The sequence below is a fragment of the Pongo abelii genome, chromosome 3 (assembly GCF_028885655.2).
Source record: "Pongo abelii isolate AG06213 chromosome 3, NHGRI_mPonAbe1-v2.0_pri, whole genome shotgun sequence".
NCBI lineage: Eukaryota > Metazoa > Chordata > Mammalia > Primates > Hominidae > Pongo > Pongo abelii.
This window is the reverse complement of record NC_071988.2, coordinates 173,411,900-173,430,923: the sequence shown is the minus strand read 5'-3', so window position 1 is coordinate 173,430,923 and position 19,024 is coordinate 173,411,900. Positions and strand designations below refer to the sequence as shown.

General features: G+C 37.2%; 1 protein-coding gene across 1 annotated transcript in view; it reads right to left on the bottom strand.

The window, feature by feature from the left end:
- Positions 1 to 19,024, bottom strand: part of FHIP1A (FHF complex subunit HOOK interacting protein 1A) — a 256,592-nt gene that overhangs the window by 97,310 nt on the left and 140,258 nt on the right. The window contains exon 3 of the mRNA XM_002815215.4: positions 5,267 to 5,493. Coding sequence (XP_002815261.1) covers positions 5,267 to 5,371 — 105 coding nt within the window. The 5' untranslated portion in view covers positions 5,372 to 5,493. The remainder of the gene's footprint in view (positions 1 to 5,266; positions 5,494 to 19,024) is intronic.

Here is a 19,024-nt window from a genome sequence, read left to right as displayed (position 1 = left end):
AGATGAGCAGAGCAAGGGAATGAGACTCAAATACAGTACACATGTCAAATCCATGCACGGATGCTCTAGACTTTAGATTCGGGCTACTTGGAGCTCTACACAAAATACCATACCTCAAGTATATCATCTGTTTTTCATTATTGTGGGAAGACATTTGCCTTAATTAACCAATCTAGATGGTTCTGTTTTTTTCCCATCCCTACCCCTCTCCAAGATGAAAAAGGTTACTAAACCCACTGACTTTTCCTCATCCATCACTGTTACTCTATTTGAGCTCTGATATTTTCTTAGCCTAAAAAAAATTTCAAACAGCTTATTTTTAAAGGCTGAAGGTAGAAAGAAGTCATTCTGGGCTATTAACTAACTAGAAGCAAAGACAGAAATGTGCATTTCCAATTGATTTGTTTTAACCCACCTCCTCTGTTCTCCTGGCTCTAAGAGCAGAGACCTTTCGGAATTCAACGCTTGAAAGGAACAGATAGAAAATGAATAGAGCAAGGTCCATGAAGCTTCAGAAAGTACAACTGTGCCATCAAAAATAACTAGTGTAGGGAATTTAATTCACATGGCAGTCTAGCTGAATAGTTTATTGCCTGGTGGGCTAATGCTTCTTACTATTTCTGTCCTCTTTTCCGTTCAGATAAAAACAAAGACACAAAGGCAAGAGATTAAAAACAACAGTCTACTAGAGAATAAACTGTTCTTATAGACTACTATAAAAATTAAGTATATACACACACTCTTCCAGATCATTTAATGCAAGTCCAAAGATCTTGCTGGTGACAAATTATACAATGTTTTAAAATTAGTGTACGTTGAAAGCTGTTTCCTAAGTTGCCTAGGTCTTTTAAACTTGTATTTCATACTGACTGCCTTTCAGTTCAATCATTTATTGAACATCTACTATATGTCACACTCTGTTCTGGGCAATGGGGATGTAAGTTACAAATGGCCTCTGATCTTGAGGAGCCCGTAATGAGTGTGAAGAAGATACTGTATATGTGATTTTAATAAAAAGTTGTTGGGCTACACGCAGTGGCACATCTCTGCAGTCCCAGCTGTTTGGGAGACTGAGGGAGCAGGATCTCTTGAGCCAGGAGTTCAAGGCTGTACTGTGCCATGATCACACCTGTGAATAGCCACTGCACTCCAGTGCAACATAGCGAGACTCTGTCTTTAAAAATATAAGCAATTAAATTAAAAGATGGTTGGTGTGAGAGTGATAGAATACTCAGGTTAATGCTTGAACATGGGGTGGGAGCATGAAAGAGGACAGGGAAGGTTTCTTAGAGCAAATGATGCCTCAAATGAGGCCTGTAGAAGGACAGGCATTTAACCAGTGGGAGGACTATTTCAGGCAGAAAGAAGAACGAGTGCCTAAGGCACAGAGGGATGAAATAGCATGATGGACACTGCCAGGAGAGGGGGTGGCTAGGAACCCCAAGCAACTTTGCATTTTTGGAGATTAAATGAGAGGCAGAGAGTAACAGAAGCCAGGACATAACAAATTCTGTGTGTCATCCTCGCCTGTAGGTGGCCAGATGCCACTGAAAGGTTCAACCAGAGGAACGAACCAGACAGATCTGTGTTTGAGATTCACTGCTCTGGCAACTTACGGCACAAGATTGCATCTCAGAAGGTGACAGGAAGTCACGGGCTACTTTCTACAGCCCAGACTCTTCAGTGTCACTATTTGGAATGCAGCCGTTCCTGAAAGTCTACTCTAGAATGATTCTGGGGATGCCATGAGATCACTGGACCCAGAAACAGTTGGGAACCTCAAGTGCACCACTGGGCCATTTAAGGTCTCTCCCCTGGCAACTCCCCGGAATCACAGACTGCTTGGATGATGGCTGGTTGTATAACTAGCTGCCTCTGACAGGCTCTAAGGTGTAAGTGGGCAAGCAGATCTCCTCCATCAATGTTTGCTTTTTAACTCAAGCTCTGGAATAGAAGCTATTAACAAATAGCAGAACAGAACCTGTCAAATAAAGTTAATTATGTTGAATTTGTACTTAAGTCTCCTAACAAACAGAACTTGGGATACCACAGGCTTTTGTTGCCTTCATTTTTTCCTTTTTTTTCTTTTTTAAGACATTGTCTTGCTCTGCCACCCAGGCTGGAGTGCAATGGCGCGATTTCGGCTCACTGCAACCCCACCTCCTGGGTTCAAGCGATTCTTCTGCCTCAGCCTCCTGAGTAGCTGGGATTACAGGCACCCGCCACCATGCCTGGCTAATTTTTGTATTTTTAGTAGAGATGGGGTTTCTCTATGTTGGCCAGGTTGGTCTCAAACTCCTGACCTCGTGATCTGCCTGCCTCATCCTCCCAAAGTGCTGGGATTACAGGCGTGAGCCAAAGCACCCGGCCAACACTTTTTCCTAATTTAACATTTAAAAAAGCATTACACTGGGCAGGTAACAGGGCACCTCGGCAAATAAAATGCTTCCCAGCTTTGTCTATGCCTCATTCCCTACCAGCCTTACAGGTTTTTCTTGGGTTGCCTCAGGGGAACCCAGGGGCTGCAGTCACAGTAGGCCTAGGAGCTTATGTCAGACTTGAGCTCTTTTCCCAATCCTCTGCAACTGCTCTTCACCCACCCCAGGCCAACAACTCACAGCCAAGAGCTAATGTATGAAACTCCAAAACGACAAATAAGTAGCATTTATTCCCACCAACTGAAGATCTCATTCCTTATCTTACTCTTGGTCCCACATGTCTGCCTGGCTCTGATTTTTTTGCCTTCCCTTCCTTTATATGTACCATCCAAAAAAGCTAAAATTGAGCATTTGTTCCTAGTATCCATTCTCTGAAATATTATTTTCCTGTCTGTCATCAAAACCTTCCTTTTCCATAGCCAACCTAGCAAAATCTCACTTTCTCCATTCCCAGGCCATTTCCAGCCATAATAGCCCCTTCTCTTGACTTAATTCCTGTAATCATAGTTATTCATTTTGTAATAATGTATCTTGCATTGTCATCTGAATTAGCTCATACATTTTTTAAAGCCCAGACCAAGGCTTATACATTCTCAAGTCCCACCTATGATGCCTACAGCAACATGCCTGGAGTGTGGGCTCAGTAAATCTCCATTGAACAATAACACTTTGATACTCATATAAATTTCTTCAACCAGCATTTTCATTCATAAAGATAACAGAAAGGCCCTCAAGAGCCTCTGTAGGCAGAGACAGAGCATTTTCTGGATTTATTTAAAAGGAAACGTCAAGCCTAAAAAAGATTAAAAACACCTGCCCAAAGGTAGAGAAATGGCTGAGCCAACAATAAGACCATGAGTGTCCCAACTTTATAAAAGAAAATATTTAACAACAGTATCCCCTCTGACAAAGTTATCCTTACCTTCAACTCAAGACCTGTCTGCACTGAGAGTACTATGTATCTGTACTATGCTTCAGAGAACCCAAAGTGTCCAATAATACTGAAGTCATTCGTATTGTTATGGAAATGAATAATATGATTCTGGGACCAATAGTCTTTCAACAATGTGACACAATGTACTGACACATTCCTCACATTTGGAGTGGGCCTGCCTGGAACAGAATCTGACAGGGCAGATGACCCACCTACATATAATCAAGAAGTTGATGATATATCATGTCTTTGGAAAGTGGCACAGAATACTAAAGGGATCATATCACAGTTACTCCAGCAGAAATGGTTATAATCCAAGGTATTATGCACAAACAAATAAACAAAATGGGGCTGGGAGTGAAGATTATGTAGTAGGATAGACTTCCTCAGCCTAATGAAATGACGTATGATTATGCAATTAAAAACGTATGATTATGCACTAATAGATTTTTTAAATGAGCACAAATAAATAAATTAGTAACCATACAGGTACTAATATACAAATGTATAACGTACATTTTAAACACAAAACAGAAATTTGTAAAAGGTAAAGATAGAAACAGACCTTCTAAAATACTCTTCCTACACCCAGTGGACTACTGGGCTCATTCCTTAGGATTCACCACCTCGCCTTGGAGATACTGCTTTAAAATATTTATAAAAGTGCAAAGCCAAAGGTTATTACTCTAATTATCTGGAAAACTCCTAAATTACTTTCTTCCCTTAACTAAAGCATATGTGCCCTAATGTCCATAGCAAATCCATTAAAATTCTAATGGTAAAAAGTCAGAGAATGCACAAAAAATCGGAGAAGGTTTATACTAGATAGTAACAAGAAGCTACAAAGTATAAACGGCTCAGAAGCAGATTTGATTTTGCTTGGTTTTGATTTAAACTGTGTCCCCTATAATTGCTGTGATTTACAGGCTCAGTGCTTTAACCCCTGTGCTGTTTCTGGCCACAGGAAGGAACTGGGTAGTCGTTAAAAAACTGTCACATAAATAGGCATTTACCAGCTCACCTGGGGAGTGCAATGTTGGGCAAGTAGTAAAGAATGACAATTTTATTTATTTTACTACTTGTAAACTCCCTAAGGAAAGGGGCGGGATAGTAAATTTTCTGAACATTCAACCCTTAATTATCCACACAGCAGATCAGAGAAGTCAAAGTAAATAATCAAAAAGAATTTTATAATCACTTTGTAATGAAGACATATATTCAGGTATACTCAGGCATTTTTCATTAAATTACACAGGGACCACCAGCCCCAAAACTGTAGAGCACAGAGATCAAACACATGAGCTTTGGAGTCAAGGCACCAAAGCCTAAGTAACGGGCTTAGTAACTTACTAGTTGTATAACCTTAAGCAAGTTATTTAACCTCGGTAATTTTCTATTCCCTCTTCTGTAAAATGAGGAAACTAACATTAGCTACCTTACAGGTTTGTGGAGAAGATTAAATGACATAAGGCATTTGAAGTACTCAGCAGAGTACTTGGTAAATGTTTAATAAATGTGTATTTTAGTATTATTAGAGCTTAAGAACTGGATGGAAATCAGCAGGGAAGAGAGAAAGAGAGAGGATGTAATTATGGTCAAGTATATTGCAAAGCGATATAAAAGTCACTTTAAGGAACAACTGCTGTTCTTCTAAAAATATCCAAGGAACATGCATGTACCCTAATTGCTTTTGTGAAAACCACGGTTTTTGACCAGATACCTATTCTAGGAAAGCAAGGAGAAAAAGTTATTTTTCTTCCTATCTGAAAGAGTTTCCCTCCCTGTGTTTCTAGCAATCTAGTTACCTATCACAGAGGTAGAAAACCCTGATTCAGTGTGATGGAGGCCCCTGGGGTTACTGAGACCAGCAAAAAAAGTGGAATTCATACATTACCTGTGCCCAGTGGTTTTTAAATACAATCATGCATGTTTCTGGGTCAACTCCCTGTAGGCTCACAGCCTGCTGGAGTTTGCTTTCTGTCGAAACCGATGACATCATAAGCCTTCATAAATCAATGCTTCTAAGTCATATTTAATTTTCATTAAAATTTGGTAAGCAGTCACTAACTTTCGAGTTTGAGAAATGTAACTTCTTCACATTTCATTGTCACCTTCCAAAACCTGTAATGGCAATAACAAAAAAATGAATTTTATTATGTTCATAAATTAAATAGGAAACTGACTATTAAATTTAAATCAAAGCTTAGACATTCTCAAAGTCCAACACAGAAAAAAATCTACAAAACAGGTATTATACTCAATCTAAAGGCTCTCCTGTTTTCTCCCACTTTGCTACTAAAAATACAAAATAATAATGCTACCTAAGATACATGAATAAATGAAACAATTATTGGGTTTCTTCTCTCCACTACAACCAGCCACAACCCCCCAAAATTACTATTCTAAAGCACTCAAGCTCAAGTCTAGTTCCTAGAATCAAGTAAGAAACTATTAGGTTGGTGCAAAAGTAATTGTGGTTTTTGCCATTACTTTCAAGGGCAAAAACCGCAATTATTTTTGCACCAACCTATTATGATACCAGTGTTTGCAGAGTTTAAAAACACCCGGTAATAGGAAAACCATGAGTTAACAGCAAGAGAAATAAACAGCTTGATGCAACTTGGGGGAGGTATTATAAAACAGCACCCAGATTCCTGGGTCTAATTTGATTGAATATTTTTTTAAATCAATGGCTGTCAGAATTGAAAGGATTCTCAATCATTTTATGGCTATAAACTAGGTTAAAGTTTCTAGCCTTTCTGAAAAATAATGGAATTCCAAGTAACCTTGACAAATCAGAGATAGAAATGATCCATCAAAAACAAGATAGTGTTTATTAGGTGTGAGTGCAAGGTAGCACACTTACAAATGAAAAATGAAACATGGAAAAAAATACAAAGAAATCCTGACTACCAGACAGCAAGTAGGGGAAAAAAGAAATTGAGGTCATAGAGTGTACGGTGAATATGATCCATTTGTGTGGCACTGACGAAAGCAGTAAGGCAGTGGTATTGTCTCACTAGTTTGATCAGCCCATAAAAGGACTGGGTATAATTCAAAATATTATTTTTTTCGTGTACAGATGGGGAAGCGTTCAGAAAAAAGTAATTACAATTACCAGAACCCTGGAAAACAAAAGCCATAATAAAAGTTTGTAGACTTGTAATGTCAAAAGAAAACAGGGGGTAGCCATTATCAACACAGTAATAGGAAGGGTATTACGAGGAGAACACCGATCGGCTGTTCCTCCCTACAAACAGTAAGATGGGAGAAAGTGGGCTTCAGAGGAGACTCAGGGGTTAAGTTCCTTGTGGGGAGTAGAATTAGACACTGGTAAATAGTTAAGGAGTATTTAAAACAAGCACTTCTGTTATTAGGAGGGCAACCATTCAACATGAAAAGGTCTTATAAAGAATTTTTGGGACATAAGAACAGAACACTTGCAAGCATAGTACTGAGGAAAGAAACATTTTTGAAAAAGAATGGAGGAGGGTTAAGGTATATAGAAAGGACGACCTGTTAGAAGAAGTACACAAATCACATACTCCAGGAAAACTGCCTGTGTGTTTCTTCTATAGCTGTATTTTATTATGAAAATCGAATTCCCCAAACTAAAATTCCAAATACTACAAACTTGTTTTCAATGGACATTGTCCACTGGCAACCATAGCTCTTTGCTACTATTGGGTCCATCTGGTGTTTCAAACATCAAGAGTGGCTATCCCACATTTGCAGGGTGCGCATTCTCCCGTCCCCACAGTCCCTGCCACTCCCTGTGATCTTACTGCCAGAACCTTCACCTCATTCAGGTTACCTCACTAGCCCTTATAAACATTTACGTTTACAGCCTTGTTTTAAATGGTAAGAGATAAAACAAGATTCTGAATCAACTTCCTCGTTATTCTACACACTACATTTCTGTGAAAATGTCAAGGCCTTTTATTTAGGTTACATAGTGATAATAATCAAGAAAATCAAAGTTTTGGGTTATCCCAGAGATCGAAAAACTATAAGACTCAGATCCTTCCAGCTCCAGAATTCAAAGATTCTTCTTCAAAGGTATGAAAGGAACATACATCATGCCAATTGCTTCTAAATCAAAAACAGAAACATATGCTAAGATCCTTCAAGTTAGTTTTCAGAAGGAATTTACATGCAATCTTCTCAGAAATGGTGAGAATGCAGTATAGACAGGATAAATAGCCAATGTCATGAGCTTACTAGTTTGCTGTTGTTGTTGTTGGTTGGTTGTTGTGGTTGTTGTTGTTTTATTAGAGACAGGGTCTCAATCCGTCACCCAGGCTGGAATGCAGAAGCCATCATACATAGCTCACTGCAGCCTTGAACTCCTGAGCACAAGCAATCCTCCCGCCTCAGCCTCCCAACTAGCTGGGACTACAGGCATGTGCTACCACACCTGTCCAATTTTTTTTTCATTTTTTGTACAGACAGGGTCTCCCTATGTTGCCCAGGCTGGTCTCGAACTCCTGAGCTCAAGCAGTCCTTCCGTTTTGGCTTCCCAAAGGGCTAGGATTACAGGCATGAGCCACCATGCCCAGCACAAGTTAGTTTTGATAGAAATAGAATATAAATCTCTATATTCCCAGTCCAATGCTAAAACTCCCAAGAGAAGAACAGAGGACAGAATGAAGGCAAAAGCTATAAGTAGGTAAAGCGTCTGCAGTCACTAAAATGTGAGTCTGTCATGAATATGGCATCATTAGACGTTTCTCCTTTCTTTCCCTCTGCACTCTTCAGTCTAAGGTATGTGATGTCGAAAATGTTTCAAGTAAACCTTGCCACTCTTGGCACACATCCAGTCTGTTCTTCCCGTAAAGACACACATGCACACTGACTCAAATTTCATGCCTGAGAGAGAGCTCTACAAACCATTTAGATGCCAAGGAGTGATTTTTTTTTATCTTTCTTCAAAAAAACCACCAACACAAAAAAAATACTCAAAGAACTCTGTAACAGTGGGTGCATGTAGGTGTGTGGTGTGGTTGAGTTTTCTGGTTGGGGTAATGGGCAAGAAAGAGATGAGCTGTCAAAATATATATACAATAGCTTGATATTTCAGCATAAATTCTACACTGCAAAGACAGAACTGACTATAGACATTATTGAGTGGCCATATTTATATCTCATTAATATTATATATAAAAATACTTTCCATCGACAAGGAAAGAAAAATTATATTAAATATTGTTAGAGACAGGGATAACTGGCCAAAGAATTATATCTATTTTTATTTGCTGTTTTTCAAAAATATATTTTTTATTTGACTATGCAAAAAGCAAAACATATGCTTCCACCTTACAGAATTATAAAATATATAATCATAAAAGCTCAGATTCTAGCCATCTAAATCACACCTCTTTTCCAATGTAAAAATGTCTTCACTTTTTCCAATGTAAAAACTTCATTCCCAGACAGATATCTTACCCAACTTCAGACTCTTTGGACAGCTACAATAATTAGAAAAGCTAAAAATATGTCAAAATTGCATTTTCTCCTGAACTTTCAATAACTATATTTTGATATATCCCTTTCTCACTATCAGACTAAAATTATAAACATTTTGGCATTTAAATATTATCTCATACAATCCTTCAATTCTTTTATCTATTTAAATAAATATCCTCTAATGATGAACTATTTTTAAAAATTCTTAAGGGAAAGAAACATAATAGCCACCTTAACGGGAGACAGAGCCAGAGAAACATTTTTATTCCAGGAAAAGTGATTATATTTGCAGGCTTAATGGGAATGAACCAATGAACATGGATAATTTGAAGATATAAGAAAAAGATTTTTGATGGAGCAAAAGGAGCAGAAGAAATGTGAGATCAAGAACACAGGTAGGAGAGTGCTAGAGATAAAAGGGAGGCAAAGCCAAGTCTTTCACAGTGAGTTTCCAAACCAAAACCACTACCTTATACTTGATGGGAAGCACAGCCGGCTCCCTTCCTACCCATCCCTCCTTCTTCCTCCCTCTTGATATCACTCTGGTTGGTTTGTGGAAATGGCTAGAGAATTTAGGTAGATTTAAAGTAGGGAACAAAGGGTAATGGCTAAGAGTTGTTGGCTCAGTCCAAGCCTGAAAGTCTAAAAATTTTAAGTCCCAACCGGGAACCTGAGCTTTTAGCTAGGAGGCAGGGATCCAAAACTCTAGTTCTAGCTCTAACCAGCTGTGAAACCTTGAATGAAAAATGGGACTCTTCTTTTGGAATGTCACTTAAGTAAGCAGTTGCAACTAAAGTAGGATTTCTTAGGTCTCTTACAGCTTGAGTCATTATTTTATGTACTTTATCACAACTGTTATACCAATTGGAGAGGGGTAATCAGATAATCTTTAAAGAAGGATGATGGCCTTTGTACAAAAATCTTTATAAGAATTCTAGTTGCAGATGGGATTCTTTTTACTACTAAGGCATATGTGACTTAAGGAACGTACAGCACAGGAATCAGCCACAGTAAATATAATTCCATGGTTGAGGTTTTGTTTATTTCCTGAGCAACTGCCAATAGAAAAATTCATTGTTTGAGAATGTACTTTGGAATGCCCTGAATTGGCTGCTACTAAATACATAAAAAGTTTATTACTGTATATGTGCTTATCATGTAAAATTCCATCTAAGGATGAAGACTCATCAAATATTGGGAACACCTTAAGAGAGGTGAACCTTGTGCCCTCAATGATAACTAATAGCAGTATTGAGGAGGGTGTTTCATTTTGGGTCAAATTACCTCAGACAACCTCTTCTTAGAGCCTCATAAAACCCTATTAAACCTAAATCCTCCCTGTGCTCTAATCTTCTGGCCCAGTTCTCTTTTCTCTCTCACCACAATATCACAGGGCAATGCTGGACTGTGAAAAATAAAGCAAGCATCTAATAGCCCCCTATTCTTCTGGACCTCGTGCTTAAGTCTCCCTCAACTTGCCATAGTTTAACTCCAGCTCATTCACTGTAAAACGTCCATCATTTCAGTAAATCAGAATCTTATTTCATTCCACCAACTTCTAGGTCACCAGTTAACGCACAAAATGTGCACAAAGAAAATTCTCTCAATACACACATTCCAAATGGTTTCCAGCTTTGGAAAATACATGCTTCAAAATAGTAACAAGATGCCTAAAACTTAATAATCCCACGAAACAATCCTACCTCGTTTTACACCTTAATTTCACAAGAACAGGCTACCAACTATGTCATACCCAAGTGCCATGCAACTGACTGATGAGCAGAATAAATGTGAAAAGAAAAATTAAAATTAATATTCAAATTCCTATCTGAAATTTGGTTTTGGACTTAATTTTAAAGCTATTTAAGAAACTAAGTAGATCAATTATACCTCGATAAAGCTTAAAATTAAAAAAAAAATTTAAAGAAGAAACTAAACCCCTACAGGCAAGGATTTAGAATGAAAAAATTATGTATTTTGAAATTTATAGCAAGTATTGAGACATCAGCTCATTGGTGATTGAACAGAAAAGTTTCTTATACACATAGGGTGATTTGTTGAAACCTAAAAATTGGACCATTCTTGGGGAAAGTCTCCCCACCAACCCAACTGATCACTGTACTCTTGATAGTATACACCATCCTTTCACATCACTATTTTGTTGAAAGCTATTAAGAAACAATTTGTTTAAGATTTCTGCCACAAAACCCTAAAAGTTGACTAAGGTAAACACAGAAAAAAATGATTTGACAACTTCTATAGGGTAGAACTTGAAAGGAGAGACTTGAAGTAGATGCTCTGAATCTTTCTAAGAAGAACCCTCTCACTTCATAAAGTTATTTTCAAAAAATGTTCCTGGAAAAAAAAAGAAATGTAAGCTTTTGTCTTGGTCATGTTCTCTGGAAAAGTAGGTACCTTTGGCAAGTGATGCTGTTTAATCTAATACCTGTATCTACAGTTTTATCAATCAGAATTAGTTCCCCACCCAGTGCTTTAAATCCCTTCATGTGAACATGTGCAGCTTTGCAACCTGTAGTGTTATCCAGATGATGTGATGCTTACCTTTTGAAACATGAAAACCAACCTTTCAAAAAGGTTCTTTATCCACACATGACATAAAAGTACTAAGTGTAATTAGTGAAATAACAATAAAATCCCATACACATCCATGACTCTCATAAACTGGGCATATTTTTCTGAAGAGAGGTGGCTGTAGTTTTCAGCCAATTCTAAAAAGGGTCCATGAGGTGTCCCGCTTCAATGAAGTTTAAAACCCACTTTAAAGATGCATTCATGGTAAAACCATTGAGAATCGAGTCCCAAAACAGGCTAATAGCCAGTTCACATTCTAATGGTATTACTGAAGATGTAGTTGTGGAATTTTGTGACCTCTGTGATAACAAAAAGTTCTGCTATGAACAGAGCAGAAGTAAAAAGAACTCATCTCATGAAAGTCACACAGATATCATGGAGTCTGACTCAGACTATCAAGTCAGAGTCAGACACATTCTCTTAGCCACCAATAATTCTCTATCTATAGCTACTAATTACACTAGTACCTTGCAGCATTGTTTAAATGGTAAATGATTGAAAAGACCCTACATATCCATCAATACTGGTTTGGTTATATAAACGATGGTACTTCTATGTAATGGAATACTATGTTACAATTATAAAAAAGATACAGCTCTTAATGTACTGATAGAAGAAGGCTGCCAAAATATATACAGAACAGCAAATATAGTATGCCACCATTTGTGTAAGAAGAAAAGCAATGTATTAGCCCATATGACTGTAAATGCATAGAAGATTTCTAAGAAGATACACAAGAACTCTTAAGGTGGCTGAGTCAGCGCAGGGCAATGGGGGCTGGGGGACAGCTGAAGGAGGAAGACTCACTTTTCAAACTGTACCTTCTTTGACTTTTTGAACTTTGTACCATATTTATGTACTACTTAGCAAAAACATTTTTTATTTAACAAAATAAAAGCAAAAGAACAACTTTAATAAAAGGAAAAGTACTTGCTATGTCTACCATAGGCATAGCAATGACAACATATTTGAAGTCTCTTCTGAGTCTCAGTATGAAAGGAAAGTACCTGCACGATGAGTATAGCCTGATGGGTGTGAGTAGGGATAAAAGAGTAGCTTAATACAATATGCTATTTGACTGCATCATAATGACTACCAAATGTCTGAAAGATATTTAACGGAAAACATATAAAGGAAAACCAACTACATCTGTACCTAGAAGAGTTGTTAACTTCCAATGGAATAAATATATACAAAAATAACATATCAGGAAAATGTAAATAATTCACAGAAGAGTGGTAGTCTTATTTTTAGAAGCACTTTTTAAGTGGTTGTCTTAATATTATTGTTGCACAATACTCAGTGAATTAAATTTATGCAATTTACCTTCAGTCTAAGTGATTAGCTCTAGGAATTTGTAAAATTAATCTTCTGCCAAAGTTTTTGTCAGTCTAGATCAGTGGTTCCCCAAATGTGGTCTGAGGGACCCTAGGGTTCCCCAAAACCCTTTCAGCGAGCCTCAATGGTTCTCAACAATTTTTTCTAGGACCTCTTTTTAAGGAACAACGAAATCGGTCAAAGTAAATGTAGCTCATACAAAGATTTCTCATATCCAGAAAAGCTTCCTGCACTCAGCTTACTGTAACTTCACTTGAGCAGTTTGACCACTGTTCACTACAACTTTTTTTTTTTTTTTTTTTTTGAGACAGGATGTCACTCTGTCATCAGGCTGGAGTACAGTGACGCATCTTGGTTCACTGCAACCCCCGCCTCCTGAGTTCAAGCGATTCTCATGCCTCAGCCTCCGAGTAGCTGGGAATACAGGCGTGCACCACCACGCCTGGCTAATTTTTGTATTTTTAGTAGAAATACGGTTTCACTAAGTTGGCCAAGCCGGGCTCGAACTCCTAAGCTCTAGTGATCTGCCCACAGCCTCCCAAAGTGCTTGGATTACAGGTATGCGCCACTGCGCCTGGCTACACCACAACTCTTAAATTGGCTTTTCTTATGAGATTGTTTTTTTACTCGTACAAAACCTATTCTCTCAGACTAAGATTTATTCTGAAAACTAAATATCATTATGCACCTGTAAATAAGTTTCTTAAACTTCCTCTTTAAAATATTGCACTCATTAACGGCAGATCTAACTGCTTTGAAGCTTTCGTTTTGTCCCCAGCATCATTTTGTGAAATTTTGACAAGATTGTTTACCCTTGAATAAAGCAGTACTGTATCTCACTCAACAAAGAGGACATCTCAATGTCTCTCCCTTGTACATAGAACAACATACACTGTAGCACACGTACATACACGTGTAAGTCTAGCTCAGCATACAGATATAAATAATAATCAATAGCTGTTGCCTTTTCAGAGACCCTAAAATAGAAAAAGCTTCGTGTCACCTTCAATTAGCAAAGGGTAAAGGAGGCTCTAATTTCTGCTTGGAGGTCCAGAATTTAGGCTTACCATGCTGTACTTCCAAGAAATAAAAGTAAAAGCTGAAACAACTTATACTGAGCAACTTCTCTGCCACAGCAAAGATGGCTTATTGACTGGATGGCGGCCACCCCTCCAAGCAGAGAAGCTGTCTCTATGGGGAGGAATGCATTAATTTATCCATAAGCCTCCAGAAGCAAGTGGGTAGATCAGAACTCTCCCATATTCTGCTTCAATTCATCTACACTTGCCTCTAGAGTGACTGACATAGACTTGAATGGTTTCAGGCTACCTATGCTTCTTTAATTAAAAGTCTTCTCCACTAAATTAGCATGTGTGTATCAATGTCTTTTGTACAGGGGGAAAAAAGAGAAAGCAAAAGCAAGAAAAGAAAAATCAAAGACTATTCTAAATTAAGTTTTACTTCAGATAGATTTTGCATTTGGTGCTATTTCTCCCTAGAGTTGGTGCTTCAGGTAGAAAACAATGAGCAAGAATAGACAAGGTTCCTACTTCCCCCTTGAAAGCATCCTGCACTTTGGAGTTAATTGACTTCTAAAATCAAAGGAGTTGTGAAGAGGGTATGGAAGCAAAAGAGGAACCTAGGTAGTTCCTTTTTTGTAAAAATAATTTTATATGTTATTAACACATATATTCACAATAATTCACTTCCATTCTATGCATTAGGGAATTACCAAAAATTGATTATCTGACCCAATACTATTAGAGTGAAATTGCAATACCTGGGGACTAGATTCTGATGTTACTGAATAAGGCAAAACATGAAAATACCAAAAATTACCAGCAAACATCCCTTAGCGAGGCATTTGTTGGAAACCAACACATTTTTTTTTTTCTCATTAAGTTGGAGAAACAGCTGAATATCCAACAAAGCAGTAGGCATTTGGGGTCAGGTTGTACAAAAAATAATATATGTCTTCAAATGCAAGAACTACTTTCAGCACAGTGAGACACCCACACTATGAGAGGCTGGTGGAAACAGCAGGTATACATCTATAATTCCTGAAGAATAAACTCAAAATTATCCTAACCTTGTAAATGATTGTCCTCCCTGTCTCCATCTCTCCCTTTCAATCTCTGGTTTTAAGGGGGCAGATAATGCCAAGAACATATACAATGAATGAAATGACTATACAAAACTGGAGCTCTCTTCAGAATAACTACCCAGGAGGGGCTTCACAAACGTTGCTAATTATACACTGAAATCTGCACGGAGTTCCAAGTAAATTATATTTCCTGCTTTCATAGAAAAGGAATGTAATACAGGTAAGCCATCCAAGAGACAACTCAAGTAAAATTAAAGACAGATTTTTCCATTAAGTAAAGATGTCTGTGTTTCTAAAATGTTTTGAAAACCCACAAATACAGTACACAAACACTGCTAATTAGAATTCAATAATAAACATCATCCTCTGTAGAAAGAATTTTCAAAAGTGAAGGAAAGGAATATGATAGAATAGAAACCAAACAAATACAAGCATTTGGATTTTAGGTAGACCTGATCATACTAATATTAATAACTATATAATGAACTGGTAAGGAAATTAGCAGCAGTAACTTCCAGCTCTCCCATATAAGTTGCTCCTTTCTAGAGAACTTTCAGCTTTAAAAATCTGACCATATTTAGTTCTGAAGGCTCCCAAAAATATGCATATTATAATTAAAGTACACTTAAAATATAAGATTATTTACCTTAGCACCTGAGAATCATTCACATTTATACATTGTTTACTGAGAGAATAAAATTATTCTCTCCAAAAAGCTGCCACAACCTTTTCTATTATTTGTTCTGAGAATGTAAACTTTAGAGTAAGAAAAAAATAAAAGGGACACTATGGTGCTTGCATTAAATATTTTATATGATTATATCACAATGACATCTTCTTTAGTCTAACATAATCAGTATTCTATATTTGTTGCTTGCACAAAACCATAATTACTCGTTGATTTGATCAAAATTACTAGCTGACTTGAGCAATTCAGTCAGCCAGCCAGCCTTCAGGGTAATTAGTCAAATCAACAGTCTATCAAAGTGACTAATATATCTCTGAATCATGGGTTAAACTATCTACAACATCAAGGCAATTCTTAGATTTGTTCCAAAACCTCAGTTCATCTTGTTTAACTCCATAGGTTATTTTTCTCATAATTTAATTTGCTCTGTACACAGTTGAGAGTTTTTCCTCCCCTTCAAGGAAGAAAATAAAAGTGACAATAAAAACCTTTTAAGAACTTTCTTATTTCAAAAAAGTAAAATAAAAAAGTACAGAATTCAATGAAATCAGATACTCTTGTTTCAAAAAATAAGAGGAGGAGGAGGAGAGTTGTTTTTGTTATTGTGTAAGTGGGGGCATAGTCAAGGAGAAAGAAACAAAAATGGATTCTTACCAATCAAACCACTTCACAGTGCCTCAAATTCCATTAAAGGCCACAATTCTGTTGATTTGATGCCAGATGCCTCTAAAATGTTCTTACCCAAGAAAAGTATGTTTTTTGAAAGAACAAGGAAAGCAATACATTTAAAGGCTAGAGAAAATTTTCTTCCATTTACTTGGGTCAGTGAAACATCCATCATACAGAGATACAAACACCTTACAGAATAAAAGATCAGAGGAGCTACACTAGTAGAAGATCAAAGAGCCAATGCCTCTGGGGGAATCAAACAAGTAACTGCCTGAACAGAGCCCCCTATGATTTCTCTCATAAATCTAGTTTATGTGATTGGGGGGAGAACCATAAAGCAGAACATGCTATCCCAAAAAAGTGATTAAAAAATAATTAATTCCAGTTTGGCTCTCTCTCTCTGGAGAAAGAATCTTTTCAAAGTCATTAAGTAGAATAACTATATAATGGAAGTCTTAAAAAAGCAAAAATGTTTGAATTATCTACACACACTAACTACAAGGCATATGAAATTATCATACATATTCAGTCTAATAGCAAACCAGAAGAAATGAAAACATATTTAGTAAATGGTTGAAAAAGTATAAAAAGAAACTGGATGTTTTTAACAGATGCCCTCAGATTTAATTCCACCTGCGTGGGCTAAAAGGGAGCACTCTGTCCATCCCCGTCATATGTGCAGTTAAAAGAACAAGTTGTCACTAAAATTGAAGGGTGTAAAATTCACAGTAGAAATAGAACATGTCCAAAAATTTTCAGCATCCCAAAACCTTTGGCTACCAACATCAAAAACACTATGCTGAACAAAGTGCCTACTAAGTACCTGCCTTAAACCTGCCCATTAATATCTTTCTCCTCTAAACCTTTTAGTTTAACTACATCTCCCTATGGTGATGTAGTTTCTGCTTTGTGCTGTGATTATTTCAGAACCAGAGTCTGGTCTCCTTGAAGGTAGGGATCACATTTTTATGTTATTCATGTATTGATTTAGTAAGCATTTAATCCAAGAGCCCAAGATGTGCAGTGTGGGGATGTGAATAAAATCTAGTCCCAGGAGTCAGGGAATAAGCAGCTTACTATGGAGAGGTGTTTGCATCAGCAGATAACAGTAACAGCCACCAGTGAGAAAAGCCACTGCTTATTGGGCACTTACTCTGTGCCAGGCACCACACTAAATTGTCTATTCAATTCTTACAACCACTCACTGAGGTAGGGGATCATCCCCATTTACAGATGAAGAAACTGAAGCCTAGAGAAAAGTGACTGGTCACATGGGTAATAAGAAGAAAAGTCAGAGGACTGGGAAGACTGGATGGGAGCCAAGAGTCAATGGGCAGCTGTGATCACAAGAGGGGGTTAGGAATGGCTTTACCAGGAAGGAGGTCCTGCATAAATACCTTGCTTGCATAGGAATAGATCCGAGGGTGATACAAGGAAGCAATTCACCTAAGCAAACAAAAAGAGTGCTGATAAAAACATGATGTGATCTCCTGCAGTTCAGTCTCTAATGAAACCTCTACATTTGTTTTTCGTTTGTTTGCTTGGCCATAAGGTCAACAGAACAGTGTCCTGGAACTTTCACCTATCACAAATCCAACTTTTAGAGAGATTAAAAGATTGGAAATAGGCAAAACAATGACTTGAAGAAGCTGTAACAACTGGTTTGCTACCACCACAGTGTATCACTCAAACAGTCTAGAAACTTGGCATTTCAGCCACTACAGATATTCCATTTCCCTGGTTAAGTCAAGTCTAGCTATACAAATCAAGTCCAACTGGTTAGTAATTCTAATACATGTTAGAAATATAAACAAAACTGATTATCCTACCAGTAAAAAGAAAAAAACACTAAGTATTAATCACTTAAAGTATCTCAATTAATTACTTTATTCTAAAGGAAAGGATACATTAACTGTATTGAGAGATAAATTACCCAAAATGCAGACTCAAAACATTTTTGTTTCTTCCCTTTCATATGGCAGATACTGATCAATAATACAAGGAATTAATTGTATTATAATTAATGTATACAACCCACAAATTCAGTTGTATACATTCCCTGTTTTTATACAATTTAAATTACCAAATTAAGATTTAATTATATGTACTTTTCTTGAAACTGTTTAAGAAATATAAAACCATGTGATATTATAAATAAAAATGCAGGTCATTAATCACTGATCTTCATATTAAATCTCCCACTGTGGATCAGATTCTGCAATTTGACTCCTGGCTTTATAAAATTTCTGTAGATCATGTTCATCTTCTCCATGCAGCATAGTCCCAGATTTTTCCTCAAATAATTATAATACAAAGCACATTCCTGTATGTGCAATTTAAAGACCTGTGGCTTAGCCAGGTTTGGAATTAAACACTAGAACAAATCACATCATGAATCAAATAAATTGTGTAAGAAAGGTGGTTCTATTTTTACAGGGTTATGTACCAAACCTCCTTAACATAAACATACACATACACACACACCCGGGAGAAATGGATCTGTTAACGGATTACATCTTTTTGTTTCTGTTTTTTCTTTTTTTTTTTTTTTTAAATTATACTTTAAGTTCTAGGGTACATGTGCACAACGTGCAGGTTTGTTACATATGTATACATGTGCCGTGTTGGTTTGCTGCACCCATTAATTCGTCATTTACGTTAGGTATTTCTCCTAATGCTATCCCTTCCCCATCCCTCCACCCCACGACAGGCCCCAGGGTGTGATGTTCCCCACCCTGTGTCCAAGTGTTCTCATTGTTCAATTCCCACCTATGAGTGAGAACATGCGGTGTTTG